This window comes from Chanodichthys erythropterus, chromosome 7 (assembly GCF_024489055.1).
Source record: "Chanodichthys erythropterus isolate Z2021 chromosome 7, ASM2448905v1, whole genome shotgun sequence".
Lineage (NCBI taxonomy): Eukaryota > Metazoa > Chordata > Actinopteri > Cypriniformes > Xenocyprididae > Chanodichthys > Chanodichthys erythropterus.
The window spans coordinates 22,519,415-22,535,699 of NC_090227.1; the positions used below are offsets into that span (position 1 = coordinate 22,519,415).

Below are 16,285 nucleotides of genomic sequence, written 5' to 3' on the forward strand. Positions count from 1 at the left end.
ATAAATGTGAATGACCTGAATAAAATTATTATTTTATTATTTCATTAATAATATAAAATTAATTAAATAAAAAAAAAATAATAATAATAATTTTATGCAGGTCCTCTAATTCAATTAATTCAATCAGTTACTTGTGTGAATATATATACATAAATATTATATCTATCTATTATATCTATAGATAGATAGATAAACTTAAATAAAGTAAGATCTAAAAAACTTAAACTTTTTTTTTCCAAGGCAACATTTCTAAATTTTACTTGACTTGATATGTATGCACAGCAACACAACAGCAGAAAAATAGTCTGGTTTTCTGGTTTTAGAGGAGTTTTGGACACTTGTCAGCTGGCCAACCAGGTAAACCAGCAAAACACCATCTTGCATCACCAGTGATATATTCTGTATAATTATTATAATTAAAGTAATTGTTTAATAAAGTAATTATTAGGTCTATTAATTTGATCAGTTACTCAAAACGATTTCTAATAAATAAATACATATATAAACTATTGTATCAGAACAAACAAACAAATATTCATTGGAATTAATAATAGGATATTTCAGTTGATCATTGTGAAAGATTTGCTGCCCTGTTTCATGAGTTGAATTAATGAAATAATCATTCAGGTCCACTAATTTGATCAGTTACTCAATACCAAATAAATAAATACATATATAATTATTATATTATCTTTATTTATTTTGACACAACTTTAAAAATTTAAAATATTAATAATTGGAATAAATAATATGATATTTTTGTTTCATCATGGCCATCTCAAAGACAAAAACAGTTTATTACTCTGTTCCATGAATGAAACCAATAAGAGCTTTATCTAGCCTGTCTTTAATAACTCCCCTCAGTTATCTGCTCTGGTTATATTCTCTTCTCTTCTCTTTCTCTATATGAAGACTAACTGTGGTGGTCGGGTGAGTACGCAGACACATCATTTTCTCGTGCATGGCTGCTCGCTGTTCATTGCCTCACTCTAAGTGAGTGTGTTTTCATTATGATTCTCCATTTCAACATGGCTCTGAGGTCTGCAGTAACAGGACACTGATACATCCCACTGTAACAGCACCCTCCGAAAAGCAAGATGCCCGTGCACTCCCGTCTCATTGTCATCTTCACTCACTGTGCCTCATAACCAATATGACTGTCTGTCTTGTGCCATAACATGACTGTTGATATCTGCATGTTCTCTACATGCTTTAAACTGTCAATATTGCATACAAGTAAAGAAAACAACTGCTCAAGACAATAAAAGTTTCAGGTTTATTATTGCCTACATAATTATTCTACAGTGTCGTAATGTCCTGATGACAAGAATTACATTCCTAAGAGGATGTTTTATTCGTTTTTAAATCCATTCAAGAACAAAGAAACAAACATTTCCACTCAAGTTCCTCTGCTTCAGCTCTATTTCTGTGTCCTTTATAGACATATACTGGGTCCATCTTAGTGGCTGTAAATCCGTATCAGCTGCTACCCATCTATACGGCAGACCAGATTCGCCTCTACACCAACAAGAAGATCGGAGAGATGCCTCCACACATCTTTGCCATTGCTGACAACTGTTACTTCAACATGCAACGCAACAACAAAGACCAGTGTTGTATCATAAGGTGCGTAAACCTATAAGACTCTGTTAGCAATGCTTAGTGGAGTGCTTCCATTCAAGCTTAATGTCTATCTATTATTTAGGATCTGGGTATCTAAAGGTTAACCCGAACCCTTTTCTTGAGCTTAAACCTAAGCCTTACTTTATCCCTGACCTGAAGGCCGATCCTGGTCCCGACCCAAACATTACCCCGGTCATTTTAAACCTAACGCCAATCTCACATCTAGTAGTTTATTATTTTTGATGCTGTTGACGGTGCTACTGTAGTCCCAAAATTGGGACTTATCTCAGATATCTACTCCTACTCATTTTCCCAGAACAAAGTTTACCATATAGACACGACCCAACCTTAAAGGGATAGTTCACCCAAAAATGAAAATTCTGTCATCATTTCTTACCCTCAAGTTGTTCCAAACCTGTATGAATTTCTTGTTTCTGCTGAACACAAAAAAAAAGAATTTATTATTTTGAAGAATGTGGGTAACCAAGCAGTTGATGGGCTCCACTGATTCCATAGTTTTCTTTTTTCCATATTACGGAAGTAAATGGGACTGTTTTGGTTACCCATATTCATCAAAATATCCTCTTTTGTGTTCAGCAGAAGAAAGAAATTCATGCAGGTTTGGAACAACTTGACAGAATTTTAATTTTGGGTGAACTATCCCTTTAACATCCTCTGAACCTTTCCATTCCACAAATAGTTCTTTATAGTGGGAAAAAGGTCCTTCACACTAAGTTCTTTTAAGAACTGTTGACTGAAAGGTTCTTTGTGGAACTAAAAATGTTTAATTGCATTGCTGCAAAAACCCTGTTTGGTATGTTTATCTATAATTTTCCATCAGTGGTGAATCTGGAGCAGGAAAAACCGAAAGTACCAAGTTGATTCTACAGTTTTTGGCGGCTATCAGTGGGCAGCACTCCTGGATTGAGCAGCAGGTGCTGGAGGCGAATCCCATCTTAGAAGGTAAGTGAACCGTGGACCATCTGGAGGGGTTTGATCTCTAAGAACCACATATCTGTCAGAAACAAGCGGATTAAATTCTGGTTGTTTACCCAACTTTACCCAATAGCCTTTGGGAATGCTAAAACCATCCGTAATGACAACTCCAGCCGCTTTGGGAAGTATATCGACATCCACTTCAACAAAAGAGGAGCCATAGAAGGAGCAAAGATTGAGCAGTACCTTCTGGAGAAATCCAGAGTGTGTCGACAGGTATGAACAAGTTTGAATCCAAATTCTTTGGCTAATATGCCATTCTTTTTTTTTTATTATTTGATGTATTTGATCAAAAATACAGTAAAAAATTCAGTTTGAATATATTTCGAAATGTAATTCATTCCTATGATAGCAAAGCTGAATTTTCACCAGCAGAAATCATTCTAATGCCTTATTTGCTGCTCAAGAAACATTTCTTATTATTATCTATGTTGAAAACCGTTGTGTTGCTTCATATTTTTGTGGAAACTGTGATACATTTTTTCAGCTTTCTCTGATGAATATAAAGTTCAAAAGAGCTGCATTTATTTAAAATAGAAATCTTTTGTAACATTACAAATGTCTTTTGATCAATTGAACATGTCCTTGATAAATAAAAGCAATGACTCCAAACTTTTATTCTGTAGTGTAGGTAGGTTGAACAATGAAACTTAAACACATGGTTTTAGACAACAATAATGTATTAATATGGTGTAGGGCCTCCTTTTGCAGCCAATACAGCATCAATTCATCTTGGGAATGACAGATACAAGTCCTTCACAGTGGCCAGAGGGATTTTGAGCCATTTCTCTTCCAGAACAGTTGCTAGGTCACTATGTGATGTTGGTGAAGGAAAACATTTTCTGACTTACTCTTCCGAAATACCCCAAAGTGGCTCAAAAACATTTAGATCTGGTGACTGTGCAGGCCTTGGGAGATGTTCAACTTCACTTTAATGTTCATCAAACCATTCTGTCACAAGTCTTTCTGTGTGTATTGGTGCATTATCATGTTGATACACGGCACCCCCTTCAGGGTACAATGTTTGAACCAGTAAGTGCACATGGTCCTCCAAAATGGTTTGGTAGTACTTGACAGTGACACGCCCGTCAATCACTGCAGGGAATGCCATGATATTGCAGCCCAAGCCATCACTGATCCACCCCCATGCTTCACTCTGGGCACACAGACAGAGAAGGTGGACTCATCAGAGAACAATATACTGTATGATTCACATTGTCCACAGCCCAAGATTTGCACTGTTGTCACCAGTGAAACTGACATTTGGCATTGGCACAAGTGACCAAAAATTTGGCTATAGCAGCCCAACCATGAATATTCAATCTGTGGAGCTCCCGACGAACAGTTTTGATGAAATCAGGAGAGTCTAGGTGTGCATTTAATTCTGCAGTGAGTTGAGCAGATGTGGTTTCATGTTTTTTTTTTTTGGATACAATCCGGGTTAGTACCTAGACATCCCTTTCAGACAGCTTCCTTTTGCTTTGACATTTACTCCTGTTGGATGTGATTCATCCTACGTGGTGGTATGTCAAAAATATTCTGGATACCATAGCTCTCGATACACCACAAAGACTTGCTGTCCTGGTCACAGATGAGTCAGTGAGACGTACACCAACATTTGTCCTCTTTTGAACTCTGATATGCCTCCCATTATGTTGTGTGGATTGCAATATTTCATGTACAGCTTCAACAGCTTCATCAAATTCAACCCTAACATTCTACTCTTACTGTTGGAATGTAAAATCAGTGAAGATTGGCCAACAGGCCACGCATATATAGGCATGAAACCTCCAACATTATATTGTCCAGTGTTTCAGTTTCATTGTCCAACATAAAAAGTAAATGTGAAAATATTTACTCGGTAAGTTTTCTCAAAACATCATTATATTGTATTTATATGATTAAAATAAAATCAGTCCAAACGGCAATGTTGGTGAAACTTTGTTGTTGTTGTTGTTACTTCCACTCTTTCAGGCCCGTGATGAAAGAAACTACCACATTTTCTACTGTATGTTGAAGGGAATGTCTCCAGACCAGAAGAAGAAACTAGGCTTGGGTAATGCCACAGACTACACCTACCTTACTATTGTGAGTGATGATCTTTAATGTTGTTTAATGATTTAATGTTCTTGCTGTGCAGTACAGATGTTGACAATGTGCATCAGATATATAGATAATATAACTTAGACCTGTCTAAACTCAGGGAAAGTGCACTGTTTGTGATGGTCGTGATGATCAGAAGGAATACTCAAACATCCGTTCGGCCATGAAGGTCCTCATGTTCACGGATAAAGAGAACTGGGAGATTTCCAAGCTGCTAGCCGCTATTCTGCACATGGGCAACCTGAACTACGAGGGTGAGTTTGCTGGGAAAAATGTGTCTAAAAAAACTAATTTTGACCTTTACTTTTTTAGTTCAAAACTTTTTTAGTTCAAAACAGCCTGAAATTGTATATTTAACAACTTATAAACTTCCTCCCCAGCTCGCACGTATGATAATTTGGATGCCTGTGAGGTTGTACGTTGCTCAGATCTCACCACGGCTGCTGTTTTATTAGAGGTATGATGCTACATCAGAAAGTCATAAAGGACATGGCTGATGTTATGGTGATTTAGATGCATAAGTATAAAATTGATGCTAAATAAATCTTTTAATGAATCAATCGAGAATCTAGTCTTTGAGGTATCTGATATTTGACTGTTCTTGTTTATATGTGTCAGCACGCTAGTACAAGTAAATGCAAGATCAGTAAGGTGTTTGTGCGCCCTCTAGTGACTAACATGGAAATCTACTGTGAAGGATTTAAGATTTCTACAGGGTGCAAAAACTACAGAGAAATTTTTATCTTCTCATGAATTTAACTTTTTCCACCAAAAAAAAAAAAATTGTATGCATAAGTTGATATATTTCTATTTATTATACAATGCTGTATAAGGAAAATAACTTTTGACAGCTGAAATTTCTATATTATTGTGTTTTCATAGGTGGACTTGAAGGACCTAATGAATTGTTTGACCAGCCGAACCATAATAACCCGTGGAGAGACGGTGTCCACTCCTCTCAGTATTGAGCAGGCGCTGGATGTGCGGGATGCCTTTGTTAAGGTAAAACCATCCCACACTTTCATCTACACACCTAAATCGGTTTTGTAACAGCCTCTAATTAGCTGTGTGTCTCATAGGGAATATATGGACGTTTGTTTGTGTGGATTGTTGAGAAAATCAATGCTGCCATTTATAAGCCTCCATCCCTCGAGCTCAAAACAGTGCGGAGATCCATCGGCCTGCTCGACATATTCGGCTTTGAGAACTTCACAGTTAACAGGTAGAAAATATCACACACACACACACACACATATATACAGCACAAATCCATTATAGTGTCCCTGTTACACATTGAAAAATATTATATGCAAATCGAGTACTTATTCATTTAGTGGCTTACTTATACACTAATCCTTATTATCATGCATATTGTTACGTGACGTGTATATCAAAAGGCACAAGGACGACAGAGAATACAAGGAGTAGGATTTAATCACTAGAACAAGCAGGTAGCACAATATACACATCAAACTTAAACATACTCAAACATGAGTTTGTGACTTACATCAAACGAGAAAGGACAAGGAATGAAGAACACAGGGATTAAATACACAAATCAAACAAAGGGAACTGATTAGATAATTAACTAGACACAGGTGGATAGAATGAACTAATCAAACAGACTGGGGAAAACTAGGGCTGAATCCGAAATCTCCCCCTATAACCTCAAATAGGGAATTATTTGAGGGGACAGCCATTTGTAGTGGTGTCCGAAACCATAGTGGACATTATAGAGTGCACTCATTCTATCCCACATTGCACCGCAATAAAGAGTGTACAGGTGATGTACACACAACAGTGTTTTCATTCACTCTTTCAAGTGAAAATATAAGTGGATAACGTAAGGGAATAGTGAATGAGGCTTTAGGGGGTGATTTCGGACTTACCATAGGTCACAGGGGAAACGGAAACACAAGACATGTGACACATATGATGGTTCATAAAAGATTTAAACAACTTTTATTCAAATTGTAATCAAAATGAACCTTATTCCACTTTCCTGGTCTGATTGTGTACAATTCAGTGCATATTATTTCAAACTGAAAAAAAAATAAATTGTCTTTGTAAATTCTCATCAAAATTTCTGAAGCTCCACCTCTAAAGCAACATTCCTTTTCAGAAAATGCTGGCTTGGCTTGACGGCTTTGAAATTAATATATTTAAAAATAATTAATTTATTAAATATATTGTTTTAATTAATTATGGAATGTTTGAATTTAAATGAATAATAATTAGAATATGTTTTAATATTTAATAATAAAAAGTAATACATTTAATTATAGTTAATATATGTAACAATGTTTAATAAAATCAGTTATTAAATTAATATATTTTATAATGAATAATGTAATCGTTATTATTAAATATTTGAATGTGCTTTAATAATACTATATATATATATATATATATATATATATATATATATATATATATATATACAGTACAGTCCAAAAGTTTGGAACCACTAAGATTTTTAATGTTTTTAAAATAAGTTTCATCTGCTCACCAAGGCTACATTTGTTTAATTAAAAATACAGTAAAAACAGTAATATTGTGAAATATTATTACAATTTAAAATAACTGTTTTCTATTTGAATATATTTCACAAAGTAATTTATTCCTGTGATGCAAAGCTGAATTTTCAGCATCATTACTTCAGTCTTCAGTGTCACATGATCCTTCAGAAATCATTCTAATATGCTGATCTGCTGCTCAAGAGACATTTAATGTGTACAATTGTACAAAATATCTGTGTACAATATTTTTTTTCAGGATTATTTGATGAATAGAAAGTTCAAAAGAACAGTGTTTATCTGAAATCTAATCTTTTGTAACATTATAAATCTCTTTACTGCCACTTTTGATTGATTTAATGCATCCGACTTTCTATTCATCAAGGAATCCTGAAAAAAAAAAGTACACAACTGTTTTCAACATTGAAAATAATCATAAATGTTTATTGAGCAATAAATCAGCATATTAGAATGATTTCTGAAGGATCATGTGACACTGAAGACTGGAGTAACGATGCTGAAAATTCAGCTTTGCATCACAGGAATAAATTACTTTGTCAAATATATTTAAATAGTACACAGTTATTTTAAATTGCAATAATATTTCACAATATTACTGTTTTTTACTGTATTTTTAATTAAATAAATGTAGCCTTGGTGAGCAGACGAAACTTCTTTTAAAAACATTAAAAATCTTAGTGGTTCCAAACTTTTGGACTGTACTGTGTATATATATATATATATACATACAATATTTAAAAAATAATAAATTAATAATGCATTTCATACCAAATAATTCATTAATTAAAATTATATGTATGAAATTATATTTATATATTTAATGTTTACATTTATTAAATAATTTTTTTTTATATAATGATTATTATATTAATTAAAATTTATACTGATAAATAAATGTAATAATATAATGTTTACACATTCCCTGATATTGTACACAGAGTATCTTTGTAGTGCATTTATTTGAACAGTGTAAATGGTGGCCCTCATGCAGTTGTATCTCTCCTCCAGCTTTGAGCAGTTGTGTATCAACTTTGCCAATGAAAACCTGCAGCAATTCTTCGTCCGTCATGTTTTCAAGCTGGAGCAGGAAGAATATAACCTTGAGAACATAAACTGGCAGCACATTGAGTTCACTGACAACCAGGACGCTTTGGACATGATCGCCATAAAGCCCATGAATATCATTTCTCTCATTGACGAGGAGAGCAAGTTTCCCAAGGTGAGAGAGATTTGTACTGTACGTTCACATACTCTATCCTGTGCTCATGCTGACCATTTCTTTTTCATGTCTCAGGGTACAGACACCACCATGCTGAACAAACTCAACTCTCAACACAAACTTAATACCAACTACATTCCACCTAAAAACACTTATGAAACACAGTTTGGCATCCAGCACTTTGCTGGTGTGGTCTACTACGAGACCAGAGGTAGGTATCCTTCATATCATACATGATATTCAGATTCATTCAATCTTCTCTCAAAAATCTAGGAAAAAATTAAGATTTATGTATTGCATAATTGCATAAAAAAATTCCATCCATTTCGTTTTAGCGTAAACAAAAAAATAAACTTAATGTGATGCATATTTGTCAGTCATACATAAATAAAACTCGTATTAAGTAAAATTTCTATAATAGTACTAATAAACTGAATGGGTCTCATTCATGAAACACGAGCAGAACATTTTTTGTGTAAATTGTGTGTAAAGTGGTACTGGCGTAAAGTTTCGGATTCATTAAAATGTTCGTATTTTCCAGATGTTAGTTGGCACGAAAGAAATCTACACCTGCTCCCAGCCACGCGTAAATAGTGCGTTTAACATCCGAACGTTTTGCTCATTAATAAGGCTGCATTTTAATTCAACTTTATAAGGTACATATTTACAGCATTTTGAAAAAATATTATATATAGTAATTACATACGCTTTTTCTTTTTACTTTTATTGTGAGAGCCAGTAATAGCATCTGCAAACGGAGCACTTTAATCAAATAATTAAGTGATTTCAATAGGGCTGGGCAAACTAATGGCCCCTCAATTGTTATGGAAATTGTTTCCTATAAAATGTCGAAAATCCTTCGTTTGGTGACATAATATGATGCCCATATATAGTTGTCAGTCGGATTTAATGGGCGGGATTTATGGTAATTGAGAATGAGCGTGCACGCGCGTCCCATTTACGACTGATTGGAATACATTAACACACACATTTCACTATCACTTCTGATGTTTACGAAGTATTTGTGCATCAGGAGAAGAGTTTTCGGGAAGGTCTCTTTACGTGCAAATTACTCACATATTTACTCGTATATTTATGAATGTTTTATGAATGAGACCCAATGTGTTTTAAATGCACCATAACCATATGTATCATCAGTTATTCCACTGTTTCATTCTCATGCATTTTAACTAAATGAATATTGCTTGTTCCACAGCTAGCCATATTTCAACCATATTCATTCTTTTTGTCTGAAATAATTTAATAGTTTTGAATAAATGCATTTTGTTTCATTTGACAATGATTACAAAATTTGTCTAATTTTTAAAACATTTTCAAACATGTTTATTTATTGGAATAAAGAGTTGAATAAAAATCTACATAGGCATTATTTATGAAATAATTTATTTTATATTGTATATTTTCTAGTATTGTATTACTGAGTATCAGACTCTCTCTCTCTCTCTCTCTCTCTCTCACACACACACACACACACACACACACACACAAACAAACAATGGAAAACAACCTAATTGATGCCTTCAGAGAATCGGAGGGCACTGAAGTGTTTTATTTATTTATTTATTTATTTTGAAAAAAGAAAAAGAGAAAAAAAAAACTATATAAATGAGTTCCAAATGAATTGCAGTTATTATTGAGCCCCATAATTTTCATTGGATGGTAAAGATAAAAAGAATATGGTGACCATCAGAATCGTCTGTCGGTCCCTCATAGTCACACACATACAGCAGCACGCATCCTTTCTATTCTAAATACCTGGATAGACACTGCCAGAAACTTTGTCAAACGTGTTGCTTTCGAGATAATAGCATTACATTGTTGCTGTGGCTTGAATGGTTTCTGTGCAGATTACATAGCTTTCTTTTAAAAACATAAATAAACACACATACATTTAGCTAACATATATTGCATATATGCAATTCACTTTCAATAATTCAATACCACTTTGACAATGATAACTTAATGAATCAGTGCACTTTAGCTATGTGCATTATTCTTTCTAAAATGTCCTTAAACACTAATCAAAGAAATATCATACCTTCTGTTCTCTTTTTATTACTCTTGAACTGTTCTCTTAGCCATTTTAAAGTTTGAACAGTGTGAAAAATGGCTTGCGCAGCTTGTTACAATATTGAGTTCTGATTGAACAATCGCTGTTATTTATAGATTGTCAATTTTCATACTTAGAGAAATTTTAATATTTCGTTTGCATGATAAGTTTAACATTAGCACAACACTACTCTAATTGGGATGGTAAGAGGGATGGTGGTTTAATGAGGGATGCTTTTTGCCATTTTTTTCTCAACAAGGAGGATCTCATCCCCCCTCAAACCTAGCCCTGCATCTACTTGAGCCATTAAAAAAAAAACTCCTAGCAACACCCTAGAAACCACCCAGAGCATCCAAGCACCGATATAGTTAATAGTTATGTGCCTGACAATAAATAATAAATGTATTTTTGTGTCTCTGCAGGTTTTCTGGAGAAGAATCGAGACACCCTGCACGGTGACATCATTCAGCTTGTGCACTCCTCCAAAAACAAATTCATCAAGCAGATCTTTCAGGCAGATGTTGCTATGGTAACATCTCCATCTCATTTTGGTCTTTACTATAGTCTTAGGCCCTGTTTCCACCTGATATTAAGATGCGTTTTGGTCGATCATATCACAAGTAGACAAGGGAGACACATTCCTGTTTACTCCTGGTATTTTAAAGGGTTAGTTCACCCAAAAATACAAATTCTGTCATTAATTACTCACCCTCATGTCTTTTCACACCCATAAGACCTTTGTTCATCTTCGGAACAGAAATTAAGAAATTATCTTTGATAAAATCAGATGGCTCAGTGAGGCCTGCATTGACAGCAAGTTAATTTACACTTTCAAATTCCTATCCGACATATTTAGAACAGTTCATGTGACTACAGTGGTTCAACCTTAATGTTATGAAGCGACAAGAATACATTTTGTGCACCAAAAAAAATAAATAATGACTTTTTTCAACAGTATCTAGTGATGGGTGATGAAGCTTCATGAAGCTTCAAAGCTTTACTAATCTTTTGTTTTGAATCAGTGGTTCGGAGCCTGTATCAAACTGCCAAAGTCATGTGATTTCAGTAAGCCAGGTTTCGTTACTTCGTAATTGTTTCTAAACGTTTTGAAATTTCAGTGGTTCATGTGAGCTTCGAAGTTTGTAATTTGTGTTTCGAAGATGAACGGAGGTCTTATGGGTTTGTAACAACATGATGATGAATACATAATGACAGAATTTTCATTTTTGGGTGAACTAACCCTTTAATCTGTCTCTTTTGTCCACTTTCAACCACTTCAGTCCTGATTTCTTCAAGGGGAAGGTCTATGGGTGGGTAAATGTAAGGGTTTTTTCAGATCTTTCGATCTAATGAACAAAGTAAGCTTGCATTTACATATGAACACAAAATCAGGAATTGTGAGAGAACATTGTGCTTAGTACGTTTTTCGTCTCCAAACCAACCAGGTCTTCAGCTGACAAAGTTTAAATCCCGTCTGGCTAGCGCGCACTTACCTTAGGTGTTAGGTTAGTAGACGCAGAGTATGCAGTCTTTTTTGGCTGTTCAAACACATTCAGCCACAGGAGTTATAACCCTATAAAAGCAATCTGGTTAAATTTTTTAACTACCTCTGGAAGTGGTCAAAAGTGGACAAGCTCAAAACATTTTACACCCTGTTTACACCTGTATTTAGCATTGTCCACTTGTAATCCGATCGACCAAAACGCATCTTAAAGGTGCTCTAAGCGATGTCACGTGTTTTTAGGCAAAAACATTTTTTGTCACATACAGCAAACATCTCCTCACTATCCGCTAGCTGCCTGTCCCCTGAACACTCTGTAAAAAAACGCGGTCTCTGTAGTCGCCACAAGCTCCGAAAACGGCAATAAAAACAAACTGGTGCAGCCTGGACCACAAAACATAATAAACATGCTCCAGCTAATAACCGACAAGAATGATTTTAAATGCACGTTCATGTTTCAGGAAGCACGGAGAGGAGGGGGAGGGAGGGTCTAGCTAGCCTCTGTTTTGTTTGACAACACTTCGAACGTCAACAGGAAGTTACTCCACTCAGGATCGCTTAGAGCACCTTTAATACCAGGTGGAAACAGGGCCTTATAGTCTTTACTATGCACACTAGATTATTTCAACACTCCCTCACAAGTGATGATACAGTGATGGTATCATCATGATATTAAATGATTATTATATTTAAAATAAAAAAAATACAGCAATATTATCTTAAAGCCATGCTATTCCATTATACTTTTTGAAAGTGAAAGGTCTTTATATATTAAAAATCTATTTTTAATATTACTGATGGACTAGTTCCCATACATGCTTCCCTCTTTCTTTCTGTGTTTGTGAAATGTGGTGCCAGTTTTTGTGTGGTTATGTGTCTGGTGACAGTCTAGGCAAACCAGGTTTTCTCCATAAGGTAAAATCGTGGTAGAAGACTATTAGTTAACAGTAACTAATTCTTAGTTTATGCTGTTAAAAGTAGATACACTGCACCTGCTTCCAATGTTTTTTTGCAGTAGCACTTTATTTTACAGTCCTGTTCACATGTACATACTATGTACTTATTATAGTGATTACAATAACTGCAATAACTAGGTACTAACCCTGAACCTACCCTTAAACCTAACTTAACCCATGTAGTTACCTTATATTACCCAGTACTTTCTTAGGTAAGAGCGCTGTAAGTACACGTAAGTACATGTACAGTAAAATAAAGTGCATTCATTTTGCTGTGAATGAGAATTACTAGCACTTGCCAGTTATGATGCATCACTATTATTATTTTAAATTAGTTACAAATATATGACGGTGAAATAAAATGACTAACCTCATATTAGTGTGCTATTTATATTCTAAGCAATAAGACATTTGCCTGGAAGACGATGTTTACTGATTTAGACTTCCGTTCAAAATGTTGGGGTCGGTAAGATTTTTAAATGTTTTTAAAACATTTAAAAATATACAAATAAATAAATAAAATTGCCTTGCCTAAAATAAGTAATTTCTGCTCATCAAGGCTGCACTCATTTGATCAAAAATGTAGTAAAAAGAGTAATGTTGTGAAATATTATTAAAATTTTAAAAAATAACTGTTTTCTATTGTAATATACGGAGTCCCTAAAGGGACAAAAAATATTTCTGTGCTTTTGCATTGCCTCACAAAACTTTTGCGAGAAAACACAAAAGCATTGACACAATTTTGTATTCCCATCTCATATTTTATCACCACTCCAGTCTTCAGCATCATTACTCCAGTCTTCAGTGTCACATGATACTTTAGAAATCATTCTAATATGATGATTTGGTGCTCAAGAAAAAATTCTGATTATTATCAGTTTTGAAAACAGCTGCTTCATTTTTTTGTGGAAACCAATTCTTTTTTTTCTTTGATGAAGAAAAAAGTTCCAAAAAAGTTAAAAAAATCTTTTGTAACATTATAAATGTATTTACTGTTACTTTTGATCAATTTAATGTGTTAATTTTGTTACACATTAAGCACATTAACCGCCTCATGCTGCATCTGAAATCGCATACTTTATAGTAGGTATACATTTTTTTTTTTAACTTACTTAGCGACCCGTTAAGAAAGTATGTTCTTTATAGTATGAATGTGTGTACTATGAATGAAATTCTTATGTTCTAAATTCAGCATGTCATGTGACCTACGCCGTCAGTTGTGTCGCTTTACCTCCATTCATAAACCCTCTCCCGTGGCGTCCTGGGATAGTAAAGTGTCCCGTGAATTCGCACTTCAGAATCTTGTTGGAAGTAGTAGGTCATCCGGGTACTTTTTGCCAATTTTTTTTATAAATATTGTGAATTCGGACATACTATTTGGCTTACATACTGTTTTTCGCAGCATCAACTTCCTGCATAGCAACTTCCTGGCAACCACCCACAACAACCTAGCATCATGGGAACTGGTTGGCACGACAAAAAACACTATAAATGTCTAGTTATTTGTTATGAGCCTTAGATGTCGTTCACTTTTTTATGTCACAATCCAGTTTGAGCTTTAATACCTTTTCTGTTCTCCTAAGTAGACAGAAATAATGTGACCTGCATCTGTCTAGAAAAAACAGTATATCTGTCCAGCACAGTTCCTGGGGTGAGACCGTTTCCTGTTTGAGGATGAAAGAGCTCTGAACCGAGAAAAACAAGCAAATATTTCAAATCAAAATGAACCCAGTCATTTCTTGACAGGTTCACCCTAAAAACAGTCCTGACCTCTGCTCACCGCTCTTCCTGGCCTTCTTTTTAAAGTGCATGTTCTTCTCTGTGTGTGTGTGTGTGTGTGTGTTTCCTGATTCACAGGGGGCAGAGACCAGAAAACGTTCCCCCACACTGAGCAGTCAATTCAAGCGCTCTCTGGAGCTGTTGATGCGCACGTTGAGCGTGTGTCAGCCGTTCTTCGTCCGCTGCATCAAACCCAATGAGTACAAGAAACCCATGGTAAGTTAAACCAGCATTACTCTACAGCTAGAATGGTAAACCAATATATTTTTTCCAAATTTGCTAACATTTGTTAATGTTAGTTAATAAAAAATACAATTGTACATTGTTCATCTGAGTTAACATTAAATGTTAACAGGTACAACTTTTGATTTGAGAAATGTATTAGTAAATGTAGAAATGAACATTAACTAAGATTAATAAATGATGTAGAACTAGTATTGTTCTTTATTAGTTCATGTTAACTAATGTAGTTAAGGAATGTTAACAAAGGAAATCTTACTGTAAAGTTAACTTGACATATGTTAATGTAGAATAACACTTTGAGAAAATTGTCAATATAGAAAATATATTGGAATGTTTTACAATTTCTAAAGGTACTCTCTGCTTTTGTCTTATTTTACACTGTTTAACTGTTTGGTAACATATTATAATAACTTTCTTCAGTTAAAAACAAGTTAAAACATAGCAAAGTTGTTAAACGGTAAATTAAGTGGTAAATTAAGTGTCTTGTATTTCCAGCTTCAAGAATGTACATTTAATGATCAGTTTAGTGTTACATTGTTTGTTAATTATGATATTAATTATGATAGTTATTTTAAAATTGCCACCAAATGTTTAAAACTAAGAGATTTATATGTAATAATCTCTCCATCTTTCTCCAGCTCTTTGATCTTGAGCTGTGTGTGAGGCAGCTCAGGTATTCTGGAATGATGGAAACCATCCGGATTCGCCGGGCCGGATACCCCATCCGTTACACTTTCGTTGAGTTTGTGGACAGATACCGTGTTTTGATGCCTGGAGTCAAACCTGCTTACAAACAGGTGAGTTAATGAATTCACTGTCTCTAGAAATTCTCTTACTTATACAAAATGCAGTGTGCTTCAACCAGTCTCTGTGTAGTAAATGTTTTTGACATGTAACTAAAATCATTGTAGTGTTCTTCATATCATGTTCTTTTTTGTTGTTTTGTTGTTTAATGGAATATGGTTATTATATATTTTTTAATTTTACTGTTCTCAAACAAAAAGGTCATTAATTTTTTTAGCTTGTAAACATGAAAGGCCCCAATAAAAAGTAAAAATATTAATACTTACTCTTAATTTTAAGTTTAAGTCCTACTATTAATTAAATAAATTAATAATGAAAGTGCCATTTTTCAATAATACACTGTGCTGCCTATATATATGAATTAATCGTGATTAATCTTTTAAATTGCAAAGTGTATGTATGTGTGTGTGTATATATATATATATATATATATATATATATATATATATACAC

General features: G+C 34.3%; 1 protein-coding gene across 1 annotated transcript in view; it reads left to right on the forward strand.

Moving 5' to 3' along the window:
- The window catches only part of myo7aa (myosin VIIAa), a 62,847-nt gene that overhangs the window by 18,330 nt on the left and 28,232 nt on the right, over nucleotides 1-16,285 (forward strand). The window contains exons 5-17 of the mRNA XM_067389909.1: nucleotides 1,442-1,626; nucleotides 2,465-2,586; nucleotides 2,693-2,835; nucleotides 4,594-4,707; nucleotides 4,823-4,976; nucleotides 5,103-5,179; nucleotides 5,605-5,724; nucleotides 5,802-5,944; nucleotides 8,268-8,478; nucleotides 8,554-8,689; nucleotides 10,972-11,078; nucleotides 14,864-15,001; nucleotides 15,667-15,825. Coding sequence (XP_067246010.1) covers nucleotides 1,442-1,626; nucleotides 2,465-2,586; nucleotides 2,693-2,835; nucleotides 4,594-4,707; nucleotides 4,823-4,976; nucleotides 5,103-5,179; nucleotides 5,605-5,724; nucleotides 5,802-5,944; nucleotides 8,268-8,478; nucleotides 8,554-8,689; nucleotides 10,972-11,078; nucleotides 14,864-15,001; nucleotides 15,667-15,825 — 1,809 coding nt within the window. The remainder of the gene's footprint in view (nucleotides 1-1,441; nucleotides 1,627-2,464; nucleotides 2,587-2,692; nucleotides 2,836-4,593; nucleotides 4,708-4,822; nucleotides 4,977-5,102; nucleotides 5,180-5,604; nucleotides 5,725-5,801; nucleotides 5,945-8,267; nucleotides 8,479-8,553; nucleotides 8,690-10,971; nucleotides 11,079-14,863; nucleotides 15,002-15,666; nucleotides 15,826-16,285) is intronic.